Consider the following 18,262-nt stretch of genomic DNA (forward strand, 5'->3'; position numbering starts at 1 on the left):
TTTTGACATCCTTTTGATAATGAACAGTAATATAGATGTGTAAGTCAAATAAACCCATTTACTCTGCAACTTGTTTTTGGTCATGGTGTTTCATTACAGTACCAGAAACTCTGACTCTTACACTCTCTTCCCACAACTTCACAACTACCTTTCTTGCTCCTTAGATCTCTTGCTGATGACAAGTTTCCCCAGATGTTTTTTCCTAGGTTCCACCCTCCTTTTTTCCTGTGAAGTGTGGAATTTGTCCAGCTCTGGAAGATGAACATACATTCTACTGCCTTTTAAATTCAATTTTTTTCATACTAACAATCACCTGTTTTTCTCAGACACTTCCCCATGACATTCTGTTAAAGATGCAATCTACTGCTGAAGGTTAATAAACTCTTGGCCTGCCCTGTGCTCCAAAGCCCACCTGAAGCTCCCAGCTGAAGGAGAGCTAATTGACAAGATCTTGCCTTACTGACTTCAACTCCGGGCCCTGAAAAACAGTCTACCACACACAGGTGGTCACAAGCCTCACAACTGTGTCCTCCTCTTCCTTTCCAATCCTAAATCACAATTATTCCACCCTTACTATATACTTCCAGAATCTTCTTGCATTTTCTAGAAGAACAGTCAGCTGGGAAGGACTGTCAGTGTTCTTCAATCATCAGTTTACAGCCCTGCTTTTACCCTTCCGACTTTAATTTTAGTTGAAGTTCTTCAGAATCAGAAATATCCTAAGGTAGAAAATGTCTCTTTTCTCTCTCCTAGGATTCCCCACAAATACCCTTCATTTAATATAACAACAGCAACATCACTAGCAAGAACAGGCACACTGAGAAGCACAGCTTCTCCCCCATTAGAGTGTCCAGTTTTAACTAGTATTCCTTAACAGCCTTTAGCATAAAGGGAGGTGTTAGTTTGGCTGTCATAATGGTGAGAACCATACTGTGTTCAATGGACTGAAACACTTTCTCAAAATAAATGAGCAGGGGACAGAATGGAACCCTGACGTTCTTTCTTCCTCTCTATTGAGCAACTGGTGATGTGAATGTCATCCATCACGCCACCCCCGTCAAGAGTCTGGTCTGCACCCTTTCTTCCTCTTGTGAGTCTTATGTACAGAGACTTGTGTAAAACAAGTCATTTATTTACAATAGCTGGAAAACCGGCCAACAACCTGGCCACTCGAAAATGTCCAGTTGGCTCTCGTGAAAGTAAGCGTGCAAAAATGCAACAAGAGTGCCTACAGTACGCCTCACATGGTGAAGGAACGGCTGTTTTTCACATCAAAGAAAGATGAATCTTCGCTGACTCTTGCCTGAGCTTCAACAATTTTCCTAAGTAGATGCCAATAAAACCAAAAAAACCCCCAAAAATATTAGTAATGGAAAATTGCTGATTTTTAAATATTTTTAAGGTATAGGCAGGCACCAAGGGAAATTTTTAAAAAGAGGAAGGGTAAGTGGAATAGGCCCCCAAAAAAGCCTTAACAGTGATTATCATCTCTGAATGGAACTGTATTTTCTTATCCTGTTCTTCTCAAGTCTTCTTCCTATTTTCCAATGTATTTATGATGTTCTTACAGTTAAGAATAACCAACAAGGAGACAAAATGAAGAAAAATGTTTAGTTAGTGAGAAATGGTGAGGTAGAAGAATTGGCTGAGCCTTGAACAAAAACTCAAAATATACAGACACTCACTGGCTGTCAGGCACCCCAAACTTCCCAGGCGCTCTAAACCTCTAACTTCTAAACCTCTACCTCTTATCCAGGCATGGGAATAAAATTTTATCCTTTAAAACTTTTGTCTTGAGCTGGATGTGGTTGTGTACACCTGTATCCCTGCACCGAGAGGTGGAGGCAAGAGGATCAGGAGGGGAAGATCGGAAGTTCAAAGCTATCCTAGGCTATATGGTGTGTTCAACCTGAACTAATTGAGCCATAGGAGAGATGGGTGGAAAAGTCGAAAACAGAAGAAGGTTCCAAAGAGGCATTCATACAGACATTAGGTGTGTAACTGAACTTATAGTCGGCAGCCTGCCGCCCTCTCTCTGACTCTGGTACTGCAGGTGGCAAGCCCTGGGAAGTGTCGAGCAATGCCAAAAGGACAGCACTCCCTCCTGGTTACACTTGGTGTTGACTTGACACATGAAGAAGACGGGGCCTCAGCAGAACAGCTGCCTCTATTAGCTGGCCTATGGCATGTCTGTGGACCGTTTCTGATTATTGGCTGATATAGGAGGGCCCAGATCACTGCGGGAGGTACCAAGCTAGCAGGCATGGGATGTATAAGAAAGAGAGCTGAACTGTGAGCCTGCGAGCAAGCCAGTTAGTAGTATGCTTCCATGGCTCTGCTTTGGTCCCTCCCTTGAGCTCCTGCACCTTGGATCCCTCCATGACAGACTGTAACTTGCAGGCTAAAATAAACCAGTTTCCTTCCCAAGTTGCTTTGGTAGGTGTTTTTACTACAGCAACAGAAAGCAACAAGGACAATCCTAGCGTCAGTGTAACTAAATTAACTCACAAGGGATGTGTGTTAGGCCTTGACATGTATTTTGCTGGAAAAATAGCAGTGTACTAGTAAGTGCAGATGCCAGTCAACTGTCATACCTGTGAGATATAACCTGGAGGCACATGGATAGGAGGAATGGACCCATTGGGTGACATCATGGGAACTTCAGCAGGTCCTGAAAGTTATAAAAGCAAAATATTAAAATATGAAGAGACACACATTGTTTCAATGTAATCACTGGGATTTTTAACATGCCATTATTCCTTAAAACCATGGGTAAAGTAATTTCCTGGCTATACAAGTCAAGGAAACAAACTAAACATATACAAAATCAGCAATAACAAGGAGGTTATAACCATCTCTATTGATATTTAACAACTCCCTAAAGGCAAGAAATTCCATAGACCAAAACTATTCTGTTAAAGCCAGGCTAACAGAATGGAACAAAAGACTTTTCCTCTTGACTTTAAAAGACATATTAGAATAGTTCAAATCTCCTAACAAACTCCATCCCTACTTTTCAAAAAGTATATTGTAATTAATATACATAAACACATTTTTGAAGTGAAATATGTTTAGGTTCAAAAGCTCCTATAGGCTTTGGATTTAAGATTTCATGTGATTTTTATTTTCAATAATTTATTATAACCTTCCATTAATATGAAAGGTATAAAATCCTTAAACTACTACAAACCTGCTGGACCTGGTAGTATAGTCCTATATTCAGCTAGTTGAGCAGCTATGGCAAGAAAAATCACAAGCTCAAGGGATTCCTGGGCAACGTCATAAAACCCTACTTGAAAATAAAAAGCTGGGGTATTTTTTTTTAAGGGATTGGGATATGGCTGAGTGGTAGAACACTTGTTTAATATGTATTACGATCCTAGGTTTAATCCCCAATATCAAAATAAACAACAAAATCAATCAACTATTTTGTCTGTCTCTCATTAAGCAGAGAGAAAAAATAGATAATATTCTAAAATTAGGTAACATTAAGAGTTTCATGCTGAAGAAACTTCGACTCTTTCAAAGTAACACATTAAACTAACAGGAGTTAATTCAATGAATATTTTGTTGTTCTCTCCCCTCCCCTCAACTATTTGTTTGGAGACAGGGTCTCACGTTGTTCAGGCTGGTCCCACCATGCCCAGTTTTATGCAACACTGAGGATCCTACCAGGGCTTTGTGCATCTTTCCAAGCACTCTACCAGTGAATGCTAATCATATGATTAAGGCCATCTAATAAATGGCAAGGTTAACAGTTACCTCAAATGTAGTTTGGGTTCATGTTTCATCACAAACTAACTGCCACATACCAAAAACAACTTGACATCCTTACAAGTATCCTAAAAGTGAAGGAACCTTAGAACTGACCTTCTATAGCTAGCTCTCCCATGGAGTCAGCAACCCTCCCTGAAACAGACCAGATCTATGGGTTTCACTGTGAACTGACACTTCCTAACTCCAAACACTGTGTTGTTTATTGACTTTCTCCTGCTGCTGACAGTGAAAACAGCACAGCTGGAACAAAATCCCCAAATATGCCACTTTTCTTGGCAAAAGGAGACAATGCTGTCACCCAATCACTGCATTTACAAGGAAGCATAATGCACTTTTCACATCACAGTGGTGCAACCGTGATAGCAGAGGACAAGGTGGGGTGGGAAGGACTGGTTTGAGCAGGTCTCCAAGTTCAGGGGGAACAACAGAAGGGCAGAAAGGGTGAGGGGCATCACAGAAAATTCCAAATGAGTATTCACTGCAAGTTCATGGACTGAACTCTGAGCATCACTACACTCACAAACCCAGTGGTCTGATGTGTGTCTGTAACCACCCTCTTTTTGCTTTGGATGTTTTAAAACCTTTATTATTTTTTTTTTATTATACATGTATGTTTAACCTACATCTATGTCTGTGTACTATGTATGTGCATCCAAGGATCTCCTAGGACTTGAGTTACAGAGAGTTGTGAGCCAACCAGTGGATGCTGGGACTTGAACCCAGGTCCTCTGGAAAAGCAATCAGTAGCTCTTAACCACTAAGTCATCTCTCCAGCCCAGGACCCTTCTGGACTGCTATTTGTTGCACTCTCTTTTTTGTTATTAAATTATAAGGACATATGTTCTTAAAATACCATATGTCCTTATAATACATAAAGTCAACAAGTATATACAATCTACACTATTTACTTAATGGGCAACTCTTCCTTAACAGCCAAAATACCACATGTTTCACAGTTCTGCAAGCCAATGAAGTATAGCTTTTTGATGGGGGGAGTATAGGGGTTCAAGAGAGGGTTTCTTTGTATAGTCCCAGCTGCCCTGGAAATCACTCTATAGAGCAGGCTAGAACTCACTAGAGATTCACATGCCTCTGCCTCCTGAGTCCTGGGATTAAAGGTGTTTGCTGCCACCACCTGGTGAGGGATGGATTTTTAATGATCACAATGCATACCAAGTGAATAATGGTCTCTTAACCCCAAGTATAACCCTGAAAACTGGTAAAGCCATTTGTGTAAATGCTAAGGAGTGTGGAGCAAGCAAGTGATTTACACCTAGAAATGTTTTCTTCTTGGCCTTCACATCAGAAGATGCTAAACAACTTCCACCATCATCAAAGCCATTGCAAGGCCATTGCAGACAAACTACAATGGCTTCTCAAATGCAACTGGGTTGTGAACCTCAGGGTTATGCTAGCTCCTGAAGTAACCTGGCCCCCGTAAGCTAAAGAAAGCAAGTCTCTTGCACAGCGGCAGTGTAAGCCCACTGTCCACCTCAACACTAGCTTCCCAAGGAGTTTGCCATCTCTGCCTGAGCATCTGTGTTTGGGAATGCCCGAATTCCACAGTCATCCCTCCCTAAGAAGCACAGGCTTGCTTTCTTCATCATCTAGAGATCAGGCTCTCTCCACTACTTTATCTACATCCTCACCAAAAACAAAACCTAAAGGACATTGCAGGTAGGGAGTTGTTCAAGCCACCAACACTGGCTAAATTCACAGGGGGAAAATGTTTCTCAAACAAATAGATTCGTTTCTTGCCTATACCTGGAAATTATGAGAATTTTCAAGTATTTTGAAATAATCTTGTAATGTTTTTGAAGTCTTATGTAAATACACTAGTTATATACAGGCCTGTCTATGCAGATATATAGAGATATACACACATTAAGTAAGACAGAAGCCTACATGCTACAGTGAGGCTTTGGTGTGTTTGTAAGAACCAAGAAGTCTGGCTTAGAGACAGAAACTATTATTCTGCAGACATATGAGAGCTGCCACATGCACAGCTTCTAGAACTGGAACCAGAATGTTTACTGAGCCAAGTAGCTATATAAAACAAAACAAAAACAAAAAACAAAAAATAAAACTTTAGAAAATCTGATAGATTTCAGGGGTAGGCTGTGACTTCAACATGAAGAATTCATTATTCTCATTGAATATCATGTGAGACCAGGACTCTCAGATTGCTATCATTTTAACATCTAACTTCAACAAAGAACTACATACTCTGAGAGCTTCAAAGTCAGCTATCATTTGTTAGTTCATTTTCATTTACTTGCACTAAACCTGAATCTAGAAAAGTTAGAGAACAGCTTAACTATCCAATCATATCATAGAGACTAAAGAAAGACTCCACTATTCCCTAGGAGCCACATAATCAGGGGGATCTACAGAGCTCACCTCCAAGGCTGAAGGCCAGTCGATAACAAGGCCCCAGACCTTGGTAGGTCAACAGTTGTTCACAACTGACTCCATGATGAAAATACCATCCAGGACTAAGTACAAAATGTGAGGTTCTGGAAAACCTCAGGAGTGTCTGAAGATGAGACCAACACTACTCATGGTGGCCTAAGACTCTTACACAAACAAACCAAGAGGTCAGGTAGACATTCCGGTGACCCGGGACATTAGGAAAAAGTACTCAACAATAGCCCTACAATGGAAGATACTCCCATTTATAACTATCTAAAAGAATAAAGTACCTAGGAATAAATTTAAGCATGGGGTGAAGAACTTGAGTACTGGAACTACAGAATATGCTGAACTAGTTAAAGAAGATACTTAACATTAAGACACAGAATGGAAGACTTACTATTACTTACATGGCAATAATATCCCAAGTGAGCTATAGAATGAATTTTAAGTCCCATTAATATTCTAGGGACCATGAGTATAAACACATAGTGGAATTTTATTCAACTGTAAAGAAAAATTATGCAATATTCAGGAAAAATGGATGGAACTGAAAACTATTATATTACATGAAATAACCTAGCTTCAAATAGACAAACACTGCATGTTCTCTCTCAGACACAACTCCTGCCTTTTAGCTATCCATCCATCCAACCACCCACCCACCCACCCACATTTCTTGAATGAGTGTGGGTATAAGTAATGAAACTAGAAAGGAAGCCATGAAAAGGAGGAAAGAGGCCTCAACGATGGGAGTGCAGAGGTGATGGAGCACCAGATGCAAATGCAGAAGCAGGGATAGGGAGGTACCAAGCGTGATGGATACTCTTGGTTGTCAAGTTAACTTCATCTCTCATTAACTAAAACACCAAAATGGAGGTGGGCTGGCTAATTTTATGTCAACTTGTCACAAGCTAGAGTTACTGGAAAGAACAGAGCCTCAATTGAGAAAATGTCTCCATAAGATCAGGCTGTAAGCAAGCCAGTAGGGCATTTTCATAATTAGTGACTGATGGGGGAGGGCTCAGCCCATTGGGGGTGATGCCAGCCTTGGGCTGGTGGTTCAAGCTTCTATAAGAAAGCAGGCTGAGCAAACCATGAGGAGCAAGCCAATAAGCAGCACACCTCCAATGGCCTCTGCATCAGCTCCTGTCTCAGGTTCCTGCCTGTTTGAATTCCTGTCCTGACTTCCTTTAATGATGGGCTACAATGTGGAAGTGTAAGCCAAATAAACCCTTTCCTCCCATCTTGCTTTTGGTCATGGCGTTTCATCAGACATTAGTAACCCTAACTAAGACAGGGGCACACCTGTGAGGGATTTTTGCTTGATTTGAAGTAGGAAGATCTTCTTCTAATCTGGATATATGAAGTAGGAAGACACACCTTTAATCTGGATCCTTTGAGGTGGGAAAACCCACTTCTAATGTGGGCCATGCCTTCTGCTGGCAGCCTGTAAAAGGATACAGAAGAAGGAAGCCGTTGCTCTCTGCCTGCCTGCTCTCACCTGGCTTGCAAGCCCATTCCTTCACTTAGCCTGCTTCTTCAGGACTACAGCAGACACTGAAGACCATCTGAGACGTCCAGCCTCGTGGACTGAGCAACTACTGGATTTGAGGACTTTCCACTCATTGTTGGATTAGCTGGATGACAACCTCTAAGTCATTCTAATAAATTTCCTTTCTATATATAGAGATTCATTCTGTAAGTTCTGTTACTCTAGAGAATCCTTACTAGTAAAAGGTTCACTCAAACAAAGCATGATAAATATGCCTCAATGAAAATTGTTACTTTGTATGCTAATTAAAAAAATCAAAAGTTAAATATTAAAACAGTCCAAGAATCCTACACCCAGGCATGCTAATTCCTATAATGCAGCACTTGTATAGAGGCACAGGTAGGATAACTGGACTGCAGCAAACTTGAGACCACTCCGGTTTACACAGTGAGGTACAGGCCAAACAGAGCTACCTAGCATGACTATCTCAAAAGAGACCAGTTAGGGGACCACAAAGAGGCAAGAAGAATGAACTTGAGCTTCCATATGAGGTCACATATAATGATTAACTCAAAACTGGTCACAGAACTAAATGTATTCATTGACTATTAGGTCAAGGACCTAGTTTTCATGGATGAAAATGAGACTTAGTCTTCATGACTGTACTGAAGTAAGTCAGACGTGACAGACGCCAGAGGTACAAGGGACAGAAGAGACACTGAACTCCATCAAAATTCAAACCTTTGTCCATTAGTCAGTGCCAAGAAAACAAAAAACTGTAGAATAGGCAAAATGCAAATTCCATCTGATCAGAGAATTCTATCTAGAATATAAAGAATTCTTACACATCAACAGAAAAGAAAAGAAAAAAACAAAACACCACCTAACCTAAAGATGGGCAGAGGAACTGAACAGACATTTCTCAAAAGAATCACAAGTCACAAGCAGCACCTCGAAATGGCTTATCATTGTCATTCTGGGGTTCAGATCAAACCCTAGTAAAATGCCTCCTGACACCCCAGCAACAGCCCTGTTAACATAGATGGGGGTGGAGGGATGTGTGTCGGTACGGAGAAACTAGAGCTTCATACATTGCTGGGGAGGATCAAAGTGAGAGCTGGAACACCCTCCCTCTTAGCATTAAAAACAATACTATCTTAGGACCTGATGTCTACTGAAGCTAACTTGGTTTACACAGTGAGTTCCAAGCCAGCCAGAGCTAGCTAACATGTTTATGGATTCCCTACTGATTATATACCCCAAAAGAACTACAGCAGGTACTCAAATAAATACATGCATGGGCATGCTCAAAGTAGCACTGCTCACAAGAGGCACAACCAAAATATCTGCTGGGGGATGAATAGGCCAGTAAAATGTGTGGTGTCCAAACAATGCAATAGTATCATCTATAAATGGGAATCAGCACTGCCACACAATGAGTGGATGAACCTTGGAATCATTACATTAAAGTCACCACTGTCATACAATATGTGATTCTAATTACATGAAACAGGAGAAAGAAAAATCAATCCATGGAGGGACACTGGTTACAGTTCAGTGAGTGACTGTTTGTTGACCATGTGTGAGGCTCTGGGTTTGATCCCCAGTATATAAGTAATGACAAAAATAGTTAATCCACACAGGTAGAACTGACTGGTGAGTGTCAAGAGCAGGGACAGGGTGAGGGAAACAGAAGAGGACCAGAGGGTTAGAGAACACTTGCCCAATAGGTAGGTTTCTTTTGCAGTGATGAAAATGTTCTATAACTAGACAGAGATGGTGGTTACATAACACAGTGACTAAGTAAATGCCAAGAAACTAAAAATAACTATACATGCATTCACCTCACTAGAAAGCAGTAATATTAATAATTAAACGTCATTCATATAACCAATGACAGGTAAGACAACAGAACATATTGGGACAGAGCCATTTCCTATGCAGAGATGAGTAGATACATCTCATCTACAAGCAGCTAAGGGCTTCAGGATGGGCACACAGATATAAAAACAAGGCCTCCAACACTGATGCATGCTCATGCCCCCTCAGTGTCACTCAGAAGCTAGGCACTGACCAGCAAAATGAAGGCATACTGCTTTCTCCAACATACATTCCCAAAGACAAAAAGATGACTTGCAGAACACAGCCCTATCCTTACAGAAGCTTGGGTTTGTGTCTGGCCTCTGCTGCTACAGCTCCCCCAAGAGGAGAGCACTTGCCAATTCCAAGGGTGGCCCTGAGGACGGATTAGCAGGACTCAACAGCACCTGTGCACAAAGTGCTGACTCGGCAACTTTAACACTGCATCTAAGAGAAAAGCAAGTGATGTGAGCAAAGAGGATTCCAGCAGATTACTGGCCATAAAAGCCAAGACAGCAAGTAACCTGATTTGCCCTTCATATCTTTTTCTCCCAATATTTCTATCTTTTAGCTGCAAAATTATATCCTCTTTTAAGTAGATAAAAAATACAAATACGTAAATTACAATTTAGATAATGAGAAACAAAAAGAGAAAAAGTGGTAGCTTCCCTTCATTTGGCATCTATACCCATATCCCTAATCATAACTTCCTCTCTCCCAAAGTTTCCTGTTCCTTGGTCTAGTTTCTAGGAAACCTTCAAGAGCTGGGTGTGCCTAACTTTCTCAGTGTGCTAGAACAGCTGAAGGTGTGAAAGGCCAGGCCTTGCTTTCAGAAAGTAGATCTCCTACACTGAACATTGGCTTTAGGACAAAAATTCCTACTCTGGCTCAACCACTGTCCTTAAAAGCACATGACCATAACAGTAAATCCTTCCCAGAGCTTCCTCCTGAAGTAAACCACTACCAAGAACTAACACAGAGCTGGGCAGGGAATTCTCAGAAGAGGAGGCTGGGGTCTGTAGTCTGTCTGTCTGCCATCTTCTCTTCTCAGAAGACGGGGCTCAGGGTCCATGGTCTACCTGCTGTCGTTTAAAACCTAAGTTTTCTTACAAAGCACTCCTCTAATAATTGAGTTGCAAAACAAGTTCAAAAGCAACAGAAGACCAGGGTTTACATAAGACTTGGAATTCAAATCCCAACTTCCTTTAGCTTAAATAAACTCAAGACATCTATCTAAATAACTTTTTATCAAGTGGCTTAGACTTCAGTGTTTTAGAACATCTACATAGTTTCTGTGTGAATACGCACTACTATAATACATTAGTTAATATTTTATTGATTTCAATTCAATAAACATTTATTATGCAAGATGTGGAAAGCACAGTCCCCAGATTCCACAAGAGATCCATAAAAACAAACAACTACCACACAAAGCTCAGCTTTTTTTTTTTTAAAAGAGGCAAACCGCTTTGGTGCTGCAGGGTAGCAATTATTCTCACAGTAGTTGAGGAACATTTAAAACCCTCACACTGGCGTGAACAGTAAAAAAGTGGGTGAGCCGTTCACTGCAATGCACATTGTGTTAACACAGATTTGAAAGAACCGGATTTAAGTTCAGAACTACAGATACGAAACTTTAAGATTGTCAAAGAGGTCAGGTCCCAGGCAGCAGCCTGTAACTGAATCTTGAACTCCAGTTTTTCAGACTTTGACGCTCTGTTGAATTCAGCACCCCTTTGTTACAGCCAATGTAAGGGTCAGGTTATGCAGGAAGCCAAGGGTGCAGTGACATTAACGAGGGGCATTTCTACTCCTAACTGTGGGGAAAGGACTGTGAAATGAACCAGGCACCGTGCAAAGAGCCATGCAAGCAAGGAAGGGCCCTTTGGAGCCCTGCTAAGCCCTGAGGTTTGTGACAGACACATGTCGCAGCAAGGACTGGGCGTATAGTCCAGATGTCTCAAGCAGATGTTCTTGGTATGTCAGGCAACAAAAATGATGAAAGAGTAAGGTAGAAGACCCAAGTGGAAAGGTACAGGTTGATTTTTTGAAAATGAAAGACAGTTCATTCTCACTTCCAACCTGAATCAAGTTGGTTCCTAAGATCTTGGGGCCCTGCTATTCACGTTCTCTGAATCTGAGTTAGGAACAAGATTCACCTGTACAATGCAGATAAAACATCTGGCACCATCTTATCAGTTTTGGTTGTCAACAGTACTGAAGTTCAGCCTTCCTGGGTTGGTCTTCCGTGGTAGACTGGGGTGAAATATGTCCATGGATATACCTGTTTATATGTGAGCCAGGACCCGGTAACTTCAAACCTCTGAAGAGTGGTACAAATGCAACTCAGTAATACTGAGGAAGGGATTCTGATGGACACTTCACATCTAGAATCCCTATGAGTACAAACCACAACTGAGACAAAAGCATTTCCAAGCCACACCCATGTGTGAGTGTGTGTCCATTTGTCCTTGCATGAGGGATGTGTGCACACAGTGCATATGGCTGTGTGGGCACAAACATGTAGAAGCCAGAGACTGGTCTTGCCTAATCACTCCCCTCCTTAAATACTGAGTTATGGTCTCTCACTTGACGGCTGATTCAGCTAGTCTAGCTAGCCCACTTGCCATGGGAATTCCCTACCTCCACTGTCCAAATGCTGGGGTTACAAGTGGGAAGCCATGCCTACCCATCATCTATGTGAGTAGTAGAGATCAGACTGTGAGCCCCAGTTGAAAGCCAGCCCCTCCCAGGATGTTCTGTCTGCTGCCAATTGGGGTAGCAGGTAGAAAGATGCCCACCACACACCATGCAGTGTAGAGGGCCATTCACTGCTCTGCTAATAGCACACTCAAGGGAGGTCTCTGGGAAGGTGGGAAGGAACGGGTGCCCAGAGTTCCTAGTGGAGCTCTCTAGTGATCTTTCACAATGTAAAACCTTCCCAACATTGCCCCTACCAAATAAGGGTATTTAAATTACATTTGAATCACATCATGAGATAAAATGTAACAGTGTTGTTAGAGAATAATATTCAAGTTTATAATTTGAGGAGTAGAGAATCCAAAAGACAGACTGTTTATGGTAGGGCAATTCAGGAGAGCTAGGCCATCCTGAGAGCAGAGCTGGCCATGGCCCTGCGTGTTTGGGGCTTTGGAGGGAGGTGCTGTCGTTCTCTCTTGTCCGCTTTTTCCACTCTCTGGGAGGGTTACAAAAGGGAAGGAGGCGCAGGGCTATGGCTCACTTGGTAGAGTGCCTGCCTAGTGTGAAAGAAGCCTGGGTTTCACCCTAGGACTGCATAAACAAGTCACGGAAGGTCATTCCTGCAATCCCAGCACTTGGGGTAGACACAAGAAGCTTAGGATTCAAGGTTACTTGACTACATAGCAAGTTCCAGGCCAGCAAGGGTTATATGAAGCCTTGTATCAAAAGACAGGGAGGCTGGATGGTGGTGAGGAATGCCTTTAATCCAAGCACTCGGATCACTGTGAGTTTGAGGCCAGCCTGGGTCTACAAAGCGAGTTCCAGGACAGCCAGGGTTACACAGAGAAGCCCTGTCTCAAAAAACCAAAAAAAAAAAAAAAAGCCTGTGCTTTGCTTACATACAAGCACCGACTGTCACTAATGGGAGCCAAGGCCCAGTAACTTTCTAAAATGAACTTAAATTCTACAAAGGTGTTTTGCTTGCTAATAAACATTCTCCAAGCTACCCACTGGCTCCAACCTGCTAATAATGGGCTTGGAGATGACTAGTTGTATGTAATTTGCCTCTCTGCCTTTCCTAAGCCACACAGAATAAGCCAGCAAGAAGATGAGAGTTCCTCTGGTCAGACCACATTTACACAGCCAGGGCTTCCAGGTCTGAGTGTGAAAGGGGTGGAGCTGACTGAGGACTGCACAGTGAGGAGCGCCAGCAAGCAGGCCGGACTCTGCATCTCCTCAGGGCTTGAAGTCAGGTGCATACCTCCAGCTAATGTGGTGATGCCGGGCAAGGCCCGAAAAGGCCTAGAGAGCTGATGGGCCACCTGCTCAGTGACAGGCTGCCTGAGGCAGTTCTGTGGCTGCACAAAAGGCACTTTCCCATCCAGGCACACTGTTCCCTAGACTCCAGAAACAATTCTTCCCAGTCGGTTGCAGCTTCACTTTCAACAGCCAGCCCCACAAGGCTGGGGTGGAGACTCAAGCCGGCAGTACCAGCTCTTGGGGACTGAGGCAGGGCTGCCATCCAGTTTTGCCCGGGAGAAAAGGAACCCAGCGGTTTCCATGGTTCCTCTGGGTGACCAGATTCTAGAAAGGCGCGCTGTTGGCTGTCACTCCCTAAAACGCCTCCTGTCATCACATTCGGGTGCTCGTCCCATCAAAACTTGGGGCCCTCATGTTGACTACCAGACTCCTAAGTCTGCTCTTTTTTCATAACTTACCCATCTATCCCTCCACCCCAACATGACCAAATGTCCCACTAGCTGTGATACAGACATTCCTGTATCAATTCAGAGGGATGAGCAACAAGGAAGAACACAATACCCTGTGGACTGGGAGACAGCTCTGTGGACACAGCACTTGCCTGAGGACCCTAGTCTGGATTCCCTGGAGCCCACATAAGAGCTGGAACCGCAGGTCCTAAGGAACATGCAGGGTGGACACCAGAGTCTCCAAAACTTTGGGGCTAGATGGTCTGGCAGCTGTGATGGCAAAAAGACTTTGTCTCTAAACAACATGGAGAGGTGAGGGCAGACACCTGAAAGCTGTCCTTCAACCTCTGCACATGCACCACACAATACACGTGCACACACATTAGCACATCACACACAACAATGCATACACAAACCAACAATAAACTACATGAACACTATAAAAAATGAGCACATTCAGAAGCCTGTAAGTATAGTATATTTGTAGTTCCTTTAAGCCCAATAAGCTGAGTCTTAATTTCAGTATAATATTTTAAAATAGAGAAGAAAAAATAACAAAACATTAGCAGAGTACCATAAATTTTGTCCTGTTAATGGGGATTTAATTTAATATACTTCAACTAACATAGATGAGTATAATTTGTCTAAAAATAGTTCTCCAGCTTTCCTCATAATAAATCAATTACTGTACTTTCATAGCAACAGAAGAGGATTTTATATAATATAAAACACTAAGCACTATATTAAAAAGTCTGTGCAGTTATTGCATTTCATTCTATGATTATTAGCTGCATGTGATAGTTCAATACAAAATATTATGAGCCTAAGTGCAAAACAGACAGGCAATATAAAAATCTTTCAGAAAATTATTTGTGCATGTGTATACGAGCATACAAGTGTGTGTCAGTAGGATGTATTGACGTATTCATGTGGTTCTATACATATGCATGTGTGTTGTAAAGAGGCCAGTAAGTCAATTCAAGGTGTCTTTCTTGATCTCTTTCTACCTGGTTTTCTGAGAAAGGGTATCACTGAGGCTGATGCTCTGTCTGAGGGTGGGCAGTATGTGCACGGAGCCTATGACAGGTCTAACTGCACAGTCACCTAGTTCAGCTAGTCCTGCCCTTCAGGGGTTGGTGGAAATGCCAGATTCTCTGAATTTGTTTTTCACTGTTTTCTCTGCTTCTCTTCATCCCCAGAGCCCATATCACAATGTTCTTATTAATGTCAGCCACAGGAAAGACAGGTTCTCCAAAACAGACAGGCTTCAAAGGGAGCTAAAACCAAGTCTTGTCCTCAAAGACCAGGTACAGGGTAGAACATGTAAATGTTGGGGTTTTGCTAAGCAAGTATTGCTTCAATTTTACTAAATTCATTATTGTAAAATAATTTAATAGACAGAGGAGGTACAACCTATCAAAATCTAGTAAACAAAGGCAGACTGAAGCAATGGTAAATTCACTCTCTCACACACAAACTCTGTGTGTGTGTGTGTGTGTGTGTGTGTGTGTGTGTGTGTGTGTGTGTTCAAGCCTGACACATGATACACAGGCTGTTCCGGTCGCTCTTCTCCCCTTGCACACTGTACTACTTATTCCCCAGCTCTCTCATGGTGGGGCAGATACTGTGTCGGGAGTTGCATGAATGAACTCCATGGAGAGTACAACAAACCAGTGACAATAAAAGGCTTTCAAATGTTTTCTAACCCAAAATTAATCTGAACTCAAACAATAACTGAATCCTGGATGTTTCTGGTAGTGCCTGCCCATTGCTGCATTATGTACTACACTGCAGCCTTGGTTCTGAATCCGTAGCTTTGTCCTGAGCATGCCATCATGCCACCCAATGCCAACAACACTGCCTGGAACGCCCAGGCTCAGACCGGAAACTAACGCAGATGAAGAACTGTGGTGATCTCAATGAATGAACAGTTTTCTGCTATTATAGGAACACAATGGTCTAATTACGGGGGAAAGACTTTATATTTTCCTACCAAAAGCCTTCAGTATATGAGTATGGAATTAGCGTATGTTTGGACTGCACTGTGTAAGCATGCTTGATTTTTAAAACCCTTGTTTGGATTGTTGATTTGAGTTTCACTTTTAAAATGTTATTAAATTATGGTTTGGGATTAGAACAGAATTTTCAACCATTTCTGAATTGGCTCTAAACACATTTCTGCCACTTTGTACTACATATTTATGTGGTAATGTCTGCATTGACAATTTTTAAAATAAAAGTATCAATCAACTATGAAAAGCCTGGAAGGTACTTATATGTAAGGCAGTATCAAATATTCAGCCAGCCTAATTCTTTATTTGAAAAAAAAGTATATCTGTTTCATTAATATGCACATTTGCTTGTCTTAAATGGTAAAATTATATGCACACCGAAGAATTCTTTAAATAATGTCTTACCAGTTAATGTCTGATTTATATCCCTGGTTTAAATACCTATGCACCCAAGGTTGTGTAAAATTCTCTGATAAGAAGGATCAAGAGAGGAAAACATTTAAAAAAAAACCTAGTTTACTTGATACCCATTAGAGAAGAAACATCAATAATGCCTTAAAGCATTCCATTTCTACTTTTCAGTGGCTATAATTACAAAGTAATACTTAACAAAACTCTTCCTATTTCTTCAGGTTTTTATGCAAATTAGTATCTTGACTGCCTCTGCAGATGAAACCCACACTTAGCTGGGCGGGCCAGCTGGCAGCTATGAGCACTCCTGTAGCAGCCTTGTGTGGAACTTGAAGAGGCGGAGCTGGCGGGGCTGGTGGGTGAGGTTACCTTTCCTCTGTAGTTCAGAAACAGGTCCCCAGGGGATGGGGATTTAGCTCAGTGGTAGAGCATCGAACCCAGGGCCTTGCGCTTGACAAGTGCTCTACCACTGAGCTAAATCCCCATCCCCACATACAAAAAAAAAAAAAAAAAAAAAAAAAAATCACAATTTATTATGATCTAATTTTATTTTTTTATGATGGAATTTTTGGACTGGATTATAGTAAATATATTCCACAACACACTTCAGTTTCTGACGAGTTCCTAGAAATACATTAATGTTTGACTTAAGTTCTCCATACACAGCAATTTGGGAACTTAATCCCCTGCATGGATGCCACAAGACTTCCTCAACAGGTGCTCACAAAAATGCCATCCATGTAATTCAGAAAGTTATCTCACACCAGCCATGTTCAATTAGCCTCATGGTCCCTTGAGAAGAGCTAGTTACACTATCCAATAGTCATATGATTGTGCAGTAGAAAAAAACAGTCTGAAAAAGTCCTTTCTCTCCACACACACACATGCACGCACACATACATACATACATACATACATACATACATACATACATACACACACAACCTTATGCACATATTCTATTCTCATTCTATCATCATGTAAAATACATGGTTGCACAACTTACAATCCATATATATTACTTTATGTGTATACACACACACACACACACACACACACACACACACACACACACACCTCCTAACTTTACTCTCAGATACTTTATAATGAGTAATTTATTTGAAGGTCAAAATCAAACTGCCAATTAGCTCCGAGCAAAACGAAATGGCCAGTTCTACCTATCAACTGCAACACAAGTCAATTTATAACAAAAGACAGGGAATGAGCTAAGCAGAAACTTACTTCCATCACAGAAGCGGAAAGATTGATTCACCTACTAAATAGAGTATTTAAAGTGATCTTAGCTTCATAAATGCTTGGTTCTGAGTATCAACAGACCTAAAACCTATGGTGAGATACACATTCCAAAGAGAAAAGACAATAGTCTTGGCTGACCGGTCCCCACTGCACAGTGGCAGCACAAATGGCAAGACCACATCCCCATAGACTTCACCTCAAACTCTACCCTGGCACGTTACTAAACCTCAGTCTCCCCCTAAAATGAAGAAATTGATGCAGGTCGAGCATCCCTAATCTAAAGCGTTCTAAAATCTAAAATGTTTCAAGGTCAAAAATGTGTGAGCATTGATTATGCTTTAAAAGCTCTAGATTTTGCATTTTCAGCTCAGGGATGCTCAGTTAGTAAAGTGTACACAGTGTTTAAAACTCAGATACTTTAAATATTTCTGGCCCCGAGCCTTTAGGATGAGGAACAGCCCCTGTAGAGTCAGTCTGTCAAGACTGGCACTGTTGAAGGGAATGGGTTGGCACACATCAAGTGCTCACATGCTCAGCCTGCCAAGACAGCCAGCTGGTGTCACCATCAGGCTCCACAGCTGGGGCAGACTTCCCTCTCCTTGCCTAATAGATATAGTCCAGATACAGGC

The 18,262-nt window shown here is 41.8% G+C and overlaps 1 protein-coding gene across 2 annotated transcripts in view; it reads right to left on the reverse strand.

The window, feature by feature from the left end:
• Fndc3b (fibronectin type III domain containing 3B) overlaps positions 1-18,262 on the reverse strand; it is a 302,204-nt gene that overhangs the window by 137,757 nt on the left and 146,185 nt on the right. For both annotated transcript variants that reach the window (XM_036190746.1, XM_036190745.1), the window contains exon 4: positions 2,595-2,671. In XM_036190746.1, coding sequence (XP_036046639.1) covers positions 2,595-2,671 — 77 coding nt within the window. The remainder of the gene's footprint in view (positions 1-2,594; positions 2,672-18,262) is intronic.

This window comes from Onychomys torridus, chromosome 6, assembly GCF_903995425.1.
Source record: "Onychomys torridus chromosome 6, mOncTor1.1, whole genome shotgun sequence".
NCBI lineage: Eukaryota > Metazoa > Chordata > Mammalia > Rodentia > Cricetidae > Onychomys > Onychomys torridus.